The sequence below is a fragment of the Aethalodelphis obliquidens genome, unplaced genomic scaffold, assembly GCF_003676395.1.
Source record: "Aethalodelphis obliquidens isolate GAN/ISIS:26980383/991018 unplaced genomic scaffold, ASM367639v1 scaffold11, whole genome shotgun sequence".
NCBI classification, from domain to species: domain Eukaryota; kingdom Metazoa; phylum Chordata; class Mammalia; order Artiodactyla; family Delphinidae; genus Aethalodelphis; species Aethalodelphis obliquidens.
The window spans coordinates 44901111-44918001 of record NW_020837955.1 but is presented as its reverse complement, the minus strand read 5'-3'; the positions used below and the strand labels follow the sequence as shown (position 1 = coordinate 44918001).

Here is a 16891-nt window from a genome sequence, read left to right as displayed (position 1 = left end):
CAGGATGCCCCACAGGCCGTGGACGGGGGATGGGGTGGGGGGGGGGGAGGGGAGGGGGAGGGGGAGGGGAAGAGAGGCGAAGGTGGATAAACTGAGACCCACTCTGTGCCCTCAGCGCAGGCCGCTCCATGCCAGCCGTGGGATGAGCAGGATGGGGGCCCCTCAGGAAGCTGACACGGGGAACTCACCCAGGGCCACACACCAGGAAAGCTCGAGTCCACGGCCTGTGGGGCATCCTGGCTGTTTGCGCCTGGTCCTCACAGGGGCCACACAGGCGCCCCCAGGCCTGGGCAGTCCCGCCCGCCTTCGCTCCTCACAGGAGAGAAGCTGAGGACCGTGAACAAGGGGCCAAGGCTTTGCAGCAAGAAGGAGGGAAGGGTCTCCAGACGTCCCATATGAACAGGCTCCAGCCCTGACTGCACACCTCACGGCCACCCTTTGTCACCACAAAAGCCTTCAGCAGGCGGCCTCACCGCCGTCTCTACAGACATGGCTGGTGCAGAGCTTCCGCGCACCCTCGAGTTCTGTGATGGCGCGGATGGACACAGGCACCTGGCCCCTCCCCCACCAGCGCCCCGGCAGGGGGTGGAGGACATGGGTGCCGTGTGACCAGCCAGCACTCAGGGCAGGAAGAAGAGGGGCTCCAGCTTTAAGGAGTGACAGTGAGGAAGGCAGGAAGGAATAGGGGGGAGGGGAAGGAAGAAGAAAAGCCTTGAGAGGATCAAACTAGTCCTCAAGCACCTACCTGCCTGCTGGGATGAACCCCAACATGCTTTAGGGGGCGAGGCAAGACGCAGACACGAAACACACACAGCAGCAGAATCAAAGTTACTGACATGTTGAAGGAGCAACAAATATGACCCATAATCTACAAAAAAAGGCAACAGAAACAGATGTAGAAAGGATAAAAATGATGGAGTTTGCTGAAAATAAATTTGAAACAGATATTATAAATGTAACCAAAGATTTAAAGGAAAACATGGACACAAATGAAAGTTCTAGAGCTGAAAAAGACAGCCTCAGAAATAAATTCACTGAATAGGCCTAACAGCAGATTAAAACGTAAAGAAGAACAGATACAACTATATCCAAACTGGAGCAAAGAGGAAAAATGGACTGAAAAAAAAAAACAAAACCGAAAGAGCTGTAGAGACCTGTGTGACAGTCTCCCATCAGGAAGCCAGAGTCCAAGAACAAAAGAGAAGGGAAGCAACCACGCAAAAGCTTCTCCCAAATCTCAGTGAAGTCATAAACCTACAGGGTGAAACAGCTCAAAGAGCCCCAAGCAAAAGAAACACAAAGAAAATCAAACTAAAGCAAAACAATCAAGTTGCTGCTCACCAGCTAGAAAGACAAACTTGGCAGTCAGGAAAAAAGACACACGATATACAGAAAATGAAGACGAGAACAACAGCCCAGTTCTCCTCGGGAACAATGGCACACAGAGAACAATGGGACAATACCCTTAAAGCACTGAAGGGAAAAAATGGACAAGCTAGAATTCTGCTCACAACAAGAGCATCTTTCAAAAACAGAGACAAAGACCTTTTTCAGATAAACAAAAGCTGAGAGAACTGACCAGCAGCAACTTGTGTTGAGATAAATGCTCAGGTTCTCAGGCTGAAGGAAGATGGTGCTGGAGAGAAAGCTGAGTGCACGGAGAAGGACCCGCCCCGGGAGGGGCCGGTGGCTCTACTCAAACAGGTGACATGTCCTCTCACTTTTTAACCTTTTCAAGAGGCAACCGACGGTTTCAAGCAAAAATAACAACATGTGTGTGACGCAGAGCACAGGCAGGAGTAAAACATCTCTGACAACAGCAGGGGGACGGCGGGGGGCGGCAGGGACGGGAGCTGTGGGACCCCGCGAGCTCGGACGCACAGCCCTGCCGGGCGCTGCCCCTCACCTGCGTCTGCTTGTCGCTGATGTGCCCAGCTTCTCCAAAGGTGTTCTTTTCTTACTGACTTACTGCAGTTCTTTATATATTTAAATACTGACGATTTCTGTCAGTAAAGTATGTTGCAGGTATCTTTTCCCAAGTGTGGCTAAACTTTACTTTGTTTACAGTGTCTCTTGATAAAGCTTTTAACTTCAACATGGTCAAATGCGTCAGTCTTTCCTCTTGAGGGCTGCACTTTTGCACCTTTTTAAAGAAATCTCTCCCTAGATGCTCTCCTTCACTTTACTCTTGAATTGTCCTCGGGCCTTTTACATTGACTCAGTAATAACTGAAATTCATCCCTGTGTGTGGAGAGAACAAAACGTGCTGGGGACCCAGCTTCATGGTTTCCTGGCCCAGGACACCAGGGGTACCGCCCCCTGACCCAGCCGCCACCTGCTGCACACTGGGGTGAGGCGGGGCAGGCGCTCCGCTGCCGCGCATCTAGGTGCCGCCTGCACACACACGCGCGTGCGCACACACACACACACACACACACACACACACACACGAGGCCCTCGGGCTGGGGGAGTTGAGGACACCCCCTTGCGGTGTTTCAGTAGTACTGCAGTGAGTCCTGCCTCTCTGCACTTCCACATCAATTCTAGTGTTGAAGTGTTAAGAAAACATTTTGATTGAAATTGCCTTAAATTAAAGATTATTTGGGGAAAGTCTGGTAGCTTTTAAAAATTTGCCTTTTAACAAAGGACCCCACAATTTGACAGCTGAAAACACGGATGGCTTGTGGCATTCCACGCCACTGGGGACTGTGACAGGGGCCGAGGCCTGGGACAGCAGCTGGACTCAGCCTCAGGTGGGGCCCCAGGCTGGGAGCCTATAGAGGCCACCCACCCGCAGACCTGCACACCACACGTGGCCCCGGCCCACCCCACCCACAGCCACCGTCAACAACCAGCCTCACAAGTGGCACGTGTCACCTCCCCACACTCCGCCGGTGGGAGCTGTCACAGGGCCCGGGGGTCTGGGGTCGGGGAGGACAGGGCCACATTGCAGGGGACATAGTGCAGAGAGGGTGTCCCAGGCACTGGGGCCAGAGTCAGGAAGGACGCTCTGGCGGCTGCCGATACCCAGGGCTGTCCGGCACGCAGCCTCTTGGCCCAGGCCTGCCGTCCCACCTGTCCTGCCCCTGCCCCTGCGCCCACTTCCCAAGGCCTGGGCCCTCGCTTCCTGTGTGGCGCCAGGCAGGCCCGCCGTCCACAGAGCCACACCGACGATGGCGCTCTGTGCCCATCCCACTGTGACAGAAAAGCTGTGAGCTGCTGCGTGGACATCAGCCCCATCTGTCCCCGGCCGCAGCAGAGGCAGAAGCAGCAGGCTCACAGCCATCGGGCCACGTGACGGCATCTCGGCCTGGACCCGGGGGGCGCTGTCACCCCACCCCGGGCCTCGCGCTCACACGAGCGTGCCCCCCACCCCAGGAGGAAGCAGAGGGACAAGCGGCTGCCCCGGGACGTACCTGACGAACTTGTCCACGTGCGACATGGAGGCTTCATAGTTCTTCCCTCCGAACTCCTGGCAGTGCAGGGCCAGGAAGTGCGGCCTGTGCGTGTGCACGACCTGGGGAGGAAACACGGCAGCGTCAGGCCCCCGCGGGGTTCCTGCCACAGTGCTTTCCCCACAAGTCCTGAGGACCTAGGTCCCCAGGGCCGTTCCCTCCCCGTTACTACAAATCCTCAGAAAGGATTCACAATTCCTCAGAACCTTCCTCAGTAATCTGGACATTTCCTCCCAACTATAGAGTCCCGCGTGTCAGCTGCAGGGCACCTGCAAAGGCCCAGAGGAGCAAACATGCATCCTAACCTCACACGTGAGGGCAGCCATCACTGATGCTGCTACGGCCGCCAGCGGAACCTGGTCCAGCCACGCGGCCCCTGGGCAGCGGAGCCAGCTTGGCCCACCTCCCCTCAGCGCCGCCCACCCACCACAGCCCACGGGGCCAGGCCTGCCACGTCTCCCTGGTCGCCAGGGTCCCCTGCCCGCTGGGCTCCGACTAAACTGGCCCCGAGGCAGCGCCCAACCTGCCACACTTCGGCCACTCGACCTGGAGTCGTCCTCGAAGCTGCGGCCGCTGACCCCCCCCAGCGGCTCCTCCAGGAAGCTCACAGGGCTGGTCCCGAGAGCGCCGTCCAGCTGCCCCCCGCTGCCCACACCCAACCCAGCACGGACCCAGCCGACCCCAGGCGGTGGCACGGACCTGCGTCTCACCCCTGCCGTAAGCCACGTTAGGCGTCTCCGGGCCACCCACAGGTCACCTGAGCAGGTGCCGACCCGCACGTGCTCACGAGGGGCCAGGAACCCACGGCCCTGCCCTCCTGGGGCACCAGGGACAGCGAGTCACCGATGGGGCACACTGTGTGGCAACGAGGCGGCGGTGCCAGGACATGCACCGGGGGCGTCAGCACAGCCTGGGGGAGCAGCAGGGGCAAGGGCTCCTGGGACCGGAAGGGCAGCGATGGAGGCATACCAGGAGGCCAGGCAGGGCGCTTGGAGGCCGAGAGGCTGCCTGTCCCCGCCTGCACCCGCCCCTCTGCCCTTCCTCGGCTCTGCGCTTCTCCGCCCCCTCCCTGGTACCTGCTGACACGGCAACACCGCCGGCTCTGAAGCCTCACCCAAACCCACAGAACTACCTTGTCCCTCCCCAGGCCCACCATCCCAGAGGCAGGTCCCCTACACAAGGCCATCCGCGCCTAAGGCCACAGTGTCAGCGCCTGAACCCGACCTCGGCCACCACCGCGTCCTGCCCGGAGGTCAGGGCACCGTGGACAGGTGAGGGCTGCATCCAACGGGCCTTGCGGAGATGGGTGCTCCGGGAACAACATCTATGTGGCCCCTGATGGGAAGCGGCTGCGTCGAGGGTTCAGCCAGGCCAGAAGGTCGGCCACAGGGACAGAGGACGCAGGCCATCAGGCCCTGGGCGCCACGCTTCTGCGAGTCTCGGAAGGAAGCATTGCGCAGCAGTAGCTGCCCCTGACCCGCAGACGGCAGACAGCACGTCCAGCCTCGGGGAGAGTGACTGGACCTGGTCCTGCTCCAGCTGTGACATCAAAGCACAATCCCCAAGACGGGGAGGCTCTTTAAACAGGAGGAAACTTCAGGCCAGAAAGTGTACTTTTCAGCCGCATGGGAAAGGCGATGCCAGCGGGTAGAGCGGCCTGCCCTGGCTCGCACCCTACGCTCCGTTGAAGCGGGTTTACGGGACGCCCACCGGGTGCTTCCGCTTCCCACTGGACACAGGCGTGGACTCTCTCTGTCCCTGGTCACCAGCCGCAGGGCTCAGGCTCTCGGGGACAGGGCCCAGAACAGGCCCAGACGTTTCCCCAGCTGGTGGCGCCACAGCCCTGCCCGGGGGCCGGGGTGGGGAGAAGAGGCGGCTCGCCTCGGCGGGCTCAGTCCTGCTCCGCGCAGGCGCTAAAGCACAGACTCCGAGACAAGCTGGATGCCGCCCGCCGGCGGCCCCCGGCAGGCGCCCTCACACACGATGCCCCCCGTGCAGCCCTTGCCGGCATGGAACGATCACAAGACAAAGTTCAGGAATCCCAGGGGTATCCATGCAGCAAATCACATTCACCAAGCGGAAAAGACTGCAGAATGGTCTCCGGGCCTGAAGCCTGGATGCAAAGGGCACAGGGGACCCCAGTCAGGAGAGGCTCCGGGCCAGCCTGGGTCAGATCACCAGACCGACCTGCCCTCAGGCCCAAGGTCGAGTGTGCACAATGCCAGCCACGCCCACAGCTGCACACAGCAGCCTGGCCACACGGAAGCCACCAAAGGCTCCCTGATGTGTGCAGCTCTGTCCCCCACCCTCTGCAGTACCCAGAACAATATATAAAACCAGACCTTCACAAAGGGGGCACAGAATTCCCCCAGGAGCAGTTCCTCTCTGGGAAGCTGGTGACTTCACACAAACTGAATGCGACGCTCTGACACACGCAGATCGTCACGAGCACGACTGTAAGGTTCGTGACACCAGTTCCTGTAATTCTGCAGCGTGTTCTTTGCCCAGCTCTACAACAGGCGTGGGAAAAGGAGAAGGAAGCCCCAGAGACGCTTGGGTTTTGTGGGTGAAGACGGGGCCCCAAGTCAGTGACAGGTTCCTGCAGTTCACACTGTCACCTCTTGTAACCGAGGCTGCAGGTCACCAGATCGTGGCTGGGACCACGACCCAAGTCCCCAGTAAAAGCCAAGCGGAGCCGCTTTCCAAGGACTTTCCATTATGAATTAGGGCAGCGAGGACGAGGGGCCCACGTGCGGCCGCGTTAAGTCACAGACACACGGGGTCTCTCTGGGCAGGCCTGCCCACCTGTCTGCCTTCACCCGAATCCCATACACGTCGCCCTCGTAAGACGACTCTCTGCTGTGGTTTAAATTGAAATAGCCGTTTATGGCACAGAATTCACTCTTTAAATCATATGAAACTCCTCAGACATTTGACTCTGATCCCACAAATCTCAGAAAATGGAGAAATCCAAAAAGAGCAGCCCCTCGGGAGTGGGCGGACGCCCCTCGTGTGGACTCCAGAGCAGCCGGGTGGCGCCCAGCAGAGGGTCCCCTTCCTGGGACGTGCAGCCGTCTCTGCGGTGGTTTATCTCTGAAACCCGTGGCGGGCTTGCCTGAGCTACAGGTCCTGGAGGAGCAGGGGCCCAGGGCAGCCCCCACCTGCCCGCCCGAGCCTCAGCTGCAAAGGAGAGACGAGGCCTGTGTACGGATGGCGGGGGGACCGGGCACCGGCGAGGGAAGGGGCCTGGCGGTACCACCGAGGTGGGCGCTCCAGGAGCTGCCGGGGCTCCGGCCCTGCTGTGGGCCAGGGAAGCCCCTTCACAGCCACAGCTGAGGAAGCAAACGCCGGCCCGGGGGTGGGCGGGCTGGGACCTCGCGCCCGTGGGGGGCCGCGCCTGAGCTTACAGCAGCACCGGGGGACGCATGGGGTGGGCACCACCCCGATGGGCACGCTGTGGGCTTCCCGGGCACTCACGGGGCCAGACAGCCCACTCCTCTCAGTCTGAGGTCACCCTGCGCAGAACACGTCTCCCTACAGCGCTGCCAACGTTCTTCCCGAAGGACCAGCCCGTCCACTCGGGCTTTGCCTTAAACAACTGGGAAGAGGCAACACTAGCACCAAGCCGGCGGGTCTGCTGGCTCCGGGACGCACGGCTCCATCTCGCCCTGACGTGCGAGGCTGGGGTCCAGGGCTGCACCACGGAGCGCCCAGAGCAAGAGCAGAGCTGGGGTTCCCCTGCCTCTCGTCTTCCCGGCCCGCACACCTGCGCACCAAGTCCGTCTGACCCCAGGCTCATCTCCACGTGTGTCTCCCCTGCCCCACCGTGCTCCTCCCAGGGCCTCTTGCATCTCCACCTCCAAGAAAAGACGTGGTGCCTGAAAGCCCTCCAGGAGCACTTTTTCGTGCTGTAAACTCACAAAGGATAGTGACAAAATGAAGAGTTGAAATTCTCAGAAAATCTGGCTTACGAGGTTTCCATTAGGATTGTGCTTGGCCAACAACAGAAAACCAACAACCAGCCGCTTGCATAAGGAGGCCGGGCTGGCAGGCAGAGATGGTGCACCTGCTCGCAGACGGCATCCAGGAACCAGCTGCTTCCACCATGTCTGCTCTGCCACTGCGAGCACTGGCTATCATCCTCGTGACTGCAACATGGCTGCAAAGCCCCCAGGCCTCATGCCTACATTCCAGGCGGGAAGAAGTGGAAAGGGCATAAGGTTAAAGGAAAAGGGGAAAGGGCTTCTTTTCTAGTGCTTTGCCTACTTTATTTAGACAAGAATGCTCTCGCCGGGGACTTCTGCCTACACACTGTGTCACAGGACACCCCCAGAAGCCACGCACAGGTGGCACTGGCTGGCACTCTGCAAGCAACAGAGCCCGGTGTGGGTCACGTGCAACCATACATCGGGGGGGGGGTGCCGTCTGCCCCCTCTGCCGCAGCCTCCGCCACACCACGTACCCACCTTCCAGTCTCCCAAGTCCCAGGCTGAAATGAAGGACAATTGTAGGGTGGCCACATCTGTGACCCCCTTTGGTGCCATGGTCTCTGAAGACCACTGGTTAGCAAAGCCCTGGGCACAGACAAAGGGCTCGCTGACTAAGGAACCTGCTGTCCCTCTTCTCTTGACACCCCCCAGACCTGAGCCCCTCTTCAGAAGGCTGTGCTCCAGCCCAGTCAAGGTGCTGGGTGCAAACGCGCCACAGACACGCAGGTTCTTCCAGCCTGCCCAGTGCTGGCGCCTGCGACTCGGCATACAGCCAGGGCCGCGTGTCCGCGTGTCCACATATCCCCACGTGTCCTTGGCCTGGAGCCGTGCGGGCAGCTCCCGCCCCTCCACGCCTTGCCCTCCAGTCCCCGCCATTGCGTTCCGGTCTTACTCAAACACCAAGTCATCTGTCCCAGCTCAGCGGGAGGGAGACTTTCCGGCTGGACTCCCTGCGCTGCAGCTCTGCCCAGACAGAGGCTGGGGAGCCCCACCCAGCAGAGGTGAAGCCCCTGTGTGCCCACAACACCATCCCCGACTTTCTGGGGAAGGATGACCCCTATCCAACACATTTTAATTGGTAATCACAATTAGATTTAAATTTAAACACAATTAAACTTAAACTAAATTTAATTCCAAATTTAAATTATAGTGAAAGTAAATTAACCTGAAACTGAATTTCCGTTGATCATCAGTTTAAATCAACAGCCAAATAAAATGACTGATATTATTTTAACTCTTGAAACTCAGTCTTCTACACAATGACCCGGACGACACTTCCCGATGGCCGAGCACGACCGCCTTTAGGGACGACAGGCACACCTGCCTTAAGCGCACACGTGTGAAAAGTCAGCTCAGGAGCGGTTACCGTCACAACGGTTATGAGCTTCCCAGCGAGTGTGTGTCTTACTTGGGTTCCCCTCTGCGTGGAGAAGCACATGCAGGAGGCCTCAGCATGTGCTTCCGCCCGGCTGCTGACAAAGGTCCCGTCCACCTAACCCTGAGCCACCTGCATTACGTGGACGCACCTGGTGGAGCGCCTGCCAGCGGAGCCTGGGCGGCAGGGGCAGGGAGCCCGATGGGGACGCAGTGGAGGAGGGGAGGCCCTCGCTCCCCCCACGAGAGCGGGTGGCCAAGGGGTGCAGGGAGCGGCAACCCTGGAAAACCAAGCTCCAGGGAGCAGTGCAGCCCTGTTGAACCACAGTGACCTCAAGTGGCGTGGACACAGCCCAAGTTCAGGGCTGCTAAGAGATCGCCCGACATGCCACCTACCGGGACCCCGCACACATCGGCGACCTCGAGGGCCACTCGCCAGGCCCAGCCATGCCTGGTCGCAGGTTCCAGCTGGCGTGGCCTCAGGTGCCCCATCCACACACAGCGGGCATGAGAGGACGTTTCAAAAGCCAAAAGGAGGTGTTTAGATGAAATCACGCCGAAATGTAACATAAAGAGGCCAAAGTCACGTCTCATTTGAAAACGAAGCTATTAAAATGACAAGATCCTTATCACGAAACATTTCAGAAGAAAAGTAACGAATGATCATGGAAACGAACAGCGTACACCAAGGGACACGCCGCTGCCATTTCTCTACGCCCACAAGTCGCACGTTTCATTTACAACCAAAGGTGACGGAACAGATCCACACAGGCTTTCCCTGAACAGCCGGAGATAAACTTGCAGCCAAGGTACGGGGAGCTCCTGCTCTAAGAGTAGACTCAGAAGAGCCTCGCTCCCACCTCTGGCAGCAAAAGCACCAGCGGGGCAGCGCGGGGCTTCACGACGGGGAAGGAGGAGCCTGACGGCGTCACCTGGATGGCCGGATGCCTTCCTGCAGGCACGTTAAGAGCAGTGACTAACGCCCCAACTCCATCCAGGACAGGCCACTAGGGCGTAAATTGGATTGAAAATCACATACACCAATATATTTGTATCCACGAGTTCACACGATACTAAAAACCCCACACGTTAGTCGTCTTGGAGTCAGGACATTCTTTTGAAAACTGGTAGATAAAGAGAATGAGGCAAGAACTCATCCTGCCTCGCTCTGTACCTGCGCCTCTGGGGAAGGAAACCAAGGAGGGCAAGCGTCTCCTTAGGAAGCATCCCAGCTGCCTGGCCAGCCGCGACCACACGGAGAACCTGGAGGGCATCCCACAGCGCGAAGCGAGTCACAGAGAGACCCCCTGTATAACCTCACTCACTCGTAGAATCTAAAGCCAAACTCAGAGAAACAGAGGATAGAAAGGCAGCTTCCGGGGCTGGGGAGGGAGGAGGGGGTGGGAGATGTAGGTCAAAGCCTCAAGTGATAAGATAACAAGTTCTGGATCTAACGCACAGCCTGGTGACCAGTCCACAATGCGCAGTTGCACACCCCAGGCCCTGCGGGCGTGGGAGGGGCTGGGGGAGGGGCTGGAGGCCAGAAACCCTCGAGGGAAAATCCCTGGAAGCACCGGCCCACAGGACCAGGTTGCAGGGCGCTGGTGAGACTCTGCTTCTGGAGAGAAAAAGGGAAGCCAAGCGGGCAGGTGGCCTTGGCAACCGGATAAAGGGGCAGAGGAGAAAGGGGGAGACAGAAACGCTGAGACAGAGGAGAGGCTGGTCCTTCACTGCCCGACGCCAGGCAGGGTGGCCCCCGTGCTCCGGACTTAGCTGGACAGACAGAAGAGGGCGCTGTGAAGCTAGGAATCCTACCCATGCCGACACCGTGGGGACAAGCCAGAGGAAGTTCAAGTCCCTGCAAAGCCGCTGTGAACAAGTCAGCAAAAATGCACACGTCCCACGCCAGGAAAAGGCCCTCCGCCCCAGAAGGAGTCGCGAAGCCACACAGAATTACAAGCCGACATCGCAAACGGAGGCAAACGCACTCAAACAAGCACGGAGGTGATGCAAACACACCTGGAATTAGAAACACAAAACTAAACTGGAAATGGACCCAAAAGAGAGAAAGAAAAGTGTGGACTAACCTCAGGAAAGAAAGGGGAGAAAAAGACAAAATCATCACAGAGAAGAAGAGCAAATTACAAAGTGCCCAAGGGAGAATCAGCTTCAAGGGAAATTCAGCAAGAAAGTGAAAACAGCGTCGTGAAGAGAGCAGTGGAGAAAGGAGTGACCGTGGCCGACAGGCAGCAAAAGAAGAACATCTGCCACCACGGGCCCCAGGGAGGAAGGGCAAACCCATGGACCAGAACTAATACTTAAAACCATAACCCGAGAAAACTTGCCAAAAACAGGAAAAGACCCGAACTCACACACTGAAGGGCTTACTGAGCACCTGAGAAAATTAACCCCAAACCACTGACTCTTGGACATATCCTAGTGAAACTACTAGATTTCAAAGGTAAGGACACCATCCTCCAGGTCTCCAGGAAACAACATCAATGAGACCCTCATCAGGACCAACGCTGCAGAACAACCTTCACTGAAAACCTCAGTGAGACAAAGCGTAAGGCAAGGATTACACACACATCAGCCAACTGTCCTTCAAACGTCAGAGCCAGAGAAAAACAGTTTTCCACATACAAAATCCGGTCAGTTCTGTCCCCATGAGCCCTTCCTGAGGGATCCACTAGAGCAGGGCTGGGCAAACGTTAACCTCAAGAACCAGATAAGACGGCAGGCTCTGCAGGCAACGCCACTGGGCAGGTGTGGACAAGATGCCGTGTGAGTAGGCGTGGCCGCCCCCCAGGAACCTGATCCCAAACCAGGCAGCAGGCGGGATGGGCTGTGGGGCGGGGAGGTGGTGCTGACTCCTACTTAAAGCAGCAATGATAATACCGCCTGCCGGAGTCCTCCACGCGTGTGGACCTAAAGCACACGCCACACAGAAACGCATACGATGCCAACGTTTGTACATCATACGTGAAGGAGCATAACGTTAACCAGAAGCAGGGGGAAACCTTTAGGCCCGTGTATCGAAACCTACAGCAACCACTTAAAAATAGTTTACAAAAGGCAAGAGGCCAATAAGCAAATTTAAATAGAATGCAAAACAAAAAAAAAAAAAGGAAAGAAAGAATCCAAAAGAAAGCAGAAATGGGGAAACAAAGGGACAAACCAGGAGGTACAAACATAAAACAGATAGTTAAACGGCGGACCCCAAACCAACCGTATCAATGGTTACGTTAAACGTGGATGGTCTGGGCCCACGCTGAGCGGTAGGGCTGCAGGGGCCCCCGTACGGGACAGCCTGGAAGGTTCTGCAGGACAAGGCAGTGCCAGCACCAGGGGAGATGGGCGTGCAGAGTCACACACGGAAGGGAATGGGCAGAAGGACACACGGGAAGCCTGGGAGGCCTCCTCAGTGACAGCAGGGGACCCCAGGGGGTGAAGAGCCTGCGTGGTAACCAGACAGAACTCGTCAGGAAGACACACAACCACACGTGTGTACATGGCCAGTATCAGAAACTCCCACTCACAGGAGCACACACACACACACGCGCGTGCGCACGCTGCCCTAACAGACCGCACGGAACAGTCCAGGCCGCAGCTGCATGGCGCACCCGCTTCCGTGGCCCACTCACCAAGAAGGGTCATCGCTGGGCCACAGAATAAGTCCCCGTGCCTGCTGCCCAGGGCTCTCGGAGCGTCCACGTCCCTAGGCGCCTGCCTGGGACAATCGCCGTGCACAGGCCAGACACAGAGGAAGCACCAGACGGCATGTCAGTTCGACGCCACCACAAATGCTGCGGTGCCGGGACCGGCTGTGGGGATATACCCAGGCCCCGGGGCCGCGCAGTCCTTCCCGCCCCAGAACCACACGCGCCAGTTCCAGCCCAGAGCTCTCTGGGCAGCTGAGGATGGAGCTGCTGGCCTTCCCCAGCCTCTGGGAAGGAGCTCTGGAAGCTGAATGAGCCCAGACAGAGATCCCTTTGGGTCCGATGGCATGGACATCTTGAGGATGGACAGGAATGTCCCTCCAAGGTGTGGGCAGCACGTCGGGTCACGTCTGGTTGGAAGGAGCTCAGTAAAGCGGGAACTGGACGGGGCAGAGGGCTCCAGGCCCCCAGGAGGGTCGGTGTCTGGCGCCTCCGCCCACCTGGGCTCTGGCTTGGCTCCCACCCTGCCCACCTGGGACAAGGTCACTGCCCAAACTGCACACGTGCTCGGCCAAAATTCTCTACCAAAAAAAGGAGCTTCTGCGAACTTTAGGGAAAAAGTAGGCAACTGATAAAAATAGGTGGGTTCGTTCATAGGAAGGCTCAAGAAAAATATTTTGGAAAAGAGCGAAGTAGAAACTTTGGCAAGGAAGAGCCTAGGGAATTAAAAAAACCAAAAAATACACACCATGCGGCCAAAAAGCAGCCCCTTCCTGATGCTGTGCAGGTGGCCCAGTGAGAGGGCGGCCCTCGGCTCCCAGAACGCAGGAGAGCAGCCCTGCCATCCCCTCCCCCCCACTAAAAATAGAAACAGCCAGGCCTGGTTAGGCTTTTTCCAAAGAGAAGCGTCTGAGTGACCTAAAAAGGAATCACATCCACAAACAACCCGGTGGAAGCCGGGAGAGCCAAGATAAGGAGCCGAAAAGGGACAAAGGAATTCCTCCCGAGGGAAGATGGCTGCCACCTACCAACTGCGCCTGAACACACCCTGCACACAACGTCTGCCCACCCTTGGCCTGGGCAGGTGGGGCTGTCCTCTGGACACCCAGACTGCCCCCGCTCTGCCCCAGGGCTGCGCTGGGACTGGCTGTGGGTGGAGGCTGGGCGCCCGCCCCCAGGAGGCCCAGACTCAGCTCCTGGGGCCCTGACGGGGCGCCGTCCCAGAGCCCAGGCCCCACAGCAGCCGCCGGCCAGCACCCAGGACACCACGAGCTTCTGTGACCTCGCCAGCAGGCAGAGGGCCTGGCCGTCCGATCAGCGAAGTTGTCTCCCTGGCCCCGTGTGGGGCAGGAGGGCCGCTCCGCGTCCTTGGGGTGGGGGCAGGCCTGGCCGTCCAGCCCAAAGTGCAGGGCTGGAGTTTTCTTAGTGCAGCCACTGGCCGTGGCACCTACAGGCACGCTGGACCGCCGACCGCAAAGGTGAAGCAGCGTCCGGCAGGCAGGGCAAGCCACTGCTTTACACCAGATCCAGACAGCTGGACACAAGACCGCTCCTTTTAAAGAGGCAGAACTATGGAGCTCGGTCGACTCTTAACAAAACCTGTTGCTTTGGGACATCAGAGTTGTATATGAACGGACTGATTTAAAAAGCACTCTTCCCAACCAAGGTGGGAGCAGGACCAAAGCAGGTCCTGGGCCGACACGTGAGGCCACTGCGCGCCCCACACACGCCCACCCAGCTTTCCACATTGACCGTAGGGCCAGCTGGCGGCCACAGACTCCCGGGCACAGCACAAGATGCCTTGGAATCCCTTCTGGAACCCTGCTTCCTGAAGCGGCCCGTGTTCCTCGGGGCCATTTGCAGCGCACAGGGTACTGTGATCACCGTCTAAGAGTCCAGATAAGCCCCCAGCCCCGCCCCGGCCTTTCATCACAGTGGCCTCCCCCCAGCCCCAGCCACCCCCTAAAGACTATCTCTTCCCCGGGACCCTGGACCCCAAGGAGGCGGCCTCCAGAGTCCCGGCCCGCAGGCTCCCCGCCCTGCACCCATCTCCTCTCCCTGCCGGGGCTCCAAGCCTCTCCCAGTTGCCACGTGGTCCCTGCGCTAGGGTCCCGGGTGCCCGGGTGAGCCCAGTCCCCCCAGGTCCTCAGGCCCCGCCCCTCCGGCCGGCCCCGCCCCTCCAGCCGGCCTGCATCCACCCCTTCTTCCCGCTGCTCTCCTCCCCACCTCGGAATCCCCGTGTCCTCGCCTCTTCCTCCTCTGTCAGGGAGGCCACCTAACCCCCTTTCACCCCTGGGCCCGACTCCCATCAACACCCCCCCCCCCCGCCGCCTCCCTCTGCCTGCCTGCGGCCCCCGCGCCCCCAGCACCGCGTCTCCCAGCTCAGGGGCCTTTGGAATCACAGCGACGGGCGCCGTCCTGTTAATGCAACCCGGCAGGTCTCGGAATCTCTAAACCTCCCTTTCCTCACGTGGGAAACAGAGTTCGGCAGTTTGAGCCCGTCGCAGGAGTGAAAGGCCGCAAGCGCCCGCCACGCGGCAGCTACAACTGAAGGAAACGGGCCCGAGGAACGTGAGACAGGGGTCGCCTGGAGTCCTGCGGCCCGTTGTTCCCATGCGTGTGGATTTAACGCAGGTGCCTTCGCATCGTCACAGCGAACAGCACAACGAACCCTCTGCCCCATCACTGAAAGTCCATCACACCCGACCAGTTTGCTGAGCTGCGGGGCCCTGTGGGTGTGAGCCCCCCTAGTATCCACTTCGGAGGGGGTCCCGGGGTCAGGGGTCAGAGCACTTTCCAGAAGGGCAGCCTGGACACACCGGTGGCACCACGTCAGTGGGCTCCGAGGGGGGTGGGCCTTCGTCCCAGTCTCAGGGGCAAAGAATGCAGCCACGCTGACACCAGCGAGCGAGTGGCTCTTCAAGGGCCAATGAGGATTCTCCGCTGGGGCACCACTGGGTCCCGCGGAATCGCTGTGCTGTGCCTCGCTCGCCGTGAGGATGAGCCGGCGTCCACGGGCACAGCACAGGCGAGCGACGTCTGCAGCCTATCACCAGCTCTGTGTCTCTGTAAAGGACCTCAAACGCTGACGCATAGGGTGAGGCTGGGCACGGGGTGAGGGGGGCAGCTGCAGACCCGCGGCGGCCGAGCCCACGGCAGGGGGCGGAGGGAAGAACTGGCACTTCCTGTGCCCCCAGCGCCACCCAGAATCCGAGCAGGGCCCGTGCCCCTGGTCTCGCTTCCTCCAGGCCCCCGTCCTTCCTGTAGGAGTGCGTCGTTCCCATCCCCACGAGCCACATTAGTGGATCAGGGCACGCACCAGAGTCTGGCTCGCAGAGGACGACAAGGAAAGCAGTGGAGACACCGCCTCAGGTTTCGTGCGAACATACGTGTCCACGTCAGGTGGGTAAACAGGGTGGGAATCTTGGGTCACGTGGTGGGCATGTGTTGACTTCACAGAAATGGACAGACAGGCTTTCCCACGGTGGCCTCACCATCCTGCGTTCCTGCCAGCAGGCTCAGAATGCGCTGCATCCTTGTCAACGCAGGACGTGGTCAGGGTTCTGTTAATTGTATCCAGTCTGACACATACGAACTGATGTCTCACTGTGGTTTTAATTTGCATTTCCTGAAAGCCTAGTGATGTTGAGCACCTTTTCACACGTTTACCATTTGTGTATCTTCTTCCGTAAAGTGTCTATTCAAATCCTTTGCTCATTTGTAAACTGGGTTCTCTGCTTTCTTATTATTGACTTTTGAGAGTTCCTTGTACTTTCTGGATACAAGCCCTTCATCAAATGTGATTTACAAATATCCCTCCCACATCTGGGGTGCCTTTTCATTCCTGTAACAGTGTCTTAACAAAGAGCAAAAGTCCCTAATTATGCAAAGTTCTAATTTATCAGCATTTTTCTTCTATGAGTTGTGCTTTTGGTGTTGTATCTAAGAAACCGTTGCCTAACCAAAGCTCATAAAGATTTGGGAGGGGACGGGGGGGGGCGGGACTTAGAGCTAAATTTATTTGTCTGTCTGCTTATTGTGCGTTTCAAGTGTGCAGCATTGTAATCCTGTATACACTACGGAGTGATCACCACCACGAGCCTAGCTGCCAGCCACAAAATTGTTTTTGTTTTTTTGGGTTTTTTGCGGTATGCGGGCCTCTCACCGTTGTGGCCTCTCCCGTTGCGGAGCACAGGCTCCGGACGCGCAGGCTCAGCGGCCATGGCTCACGGGCCCAGCCGCTCCGCGGCATGTGGGATCTTCCTGGACCGGGGCACAAACCCGTGTCCCCTGCATCGGCAGGTGGACTCCCAACCACTGCACCACCAGGGAAGCCTCATCCACAAAATTTTTGTCTTAAGTTTTCTTCTAGAAATTTCATAATTTTAACTTTTACATTTAAGTCTACAATGTA

General features: G+C 58.4%; 1 protein-coding gene across 8 annotated transcripts in view; it reads right to left on the bottom strand.

Moving 5' to 3' along the window:
• INPP5A (inositol polyphosphate-5-phosphatase A) overlaps positions 1–16891 on the bottom strand; it is a 177994-nt gene that overhangs the window by 94148 nt on the left and 66955 nt on the right. For 7 of the 8 annotated variants that reach the window (XM_027113028.1, XM_027113021.1, XM_027113024.1 and 4 more), the window contains one exon: positions 3417–3517. In XM_027113028.1, coding sequence (XP_026968829.1) covers positions 3417–3517 — 101 coding nt within the window. Of the gene's footprint in view, positions 1–745; positions 1103–3416; positions 3518–16891 lie in introns of those variants that run through there. The other variant, XM_027113029.1, reaches the window with a different exon arrangement.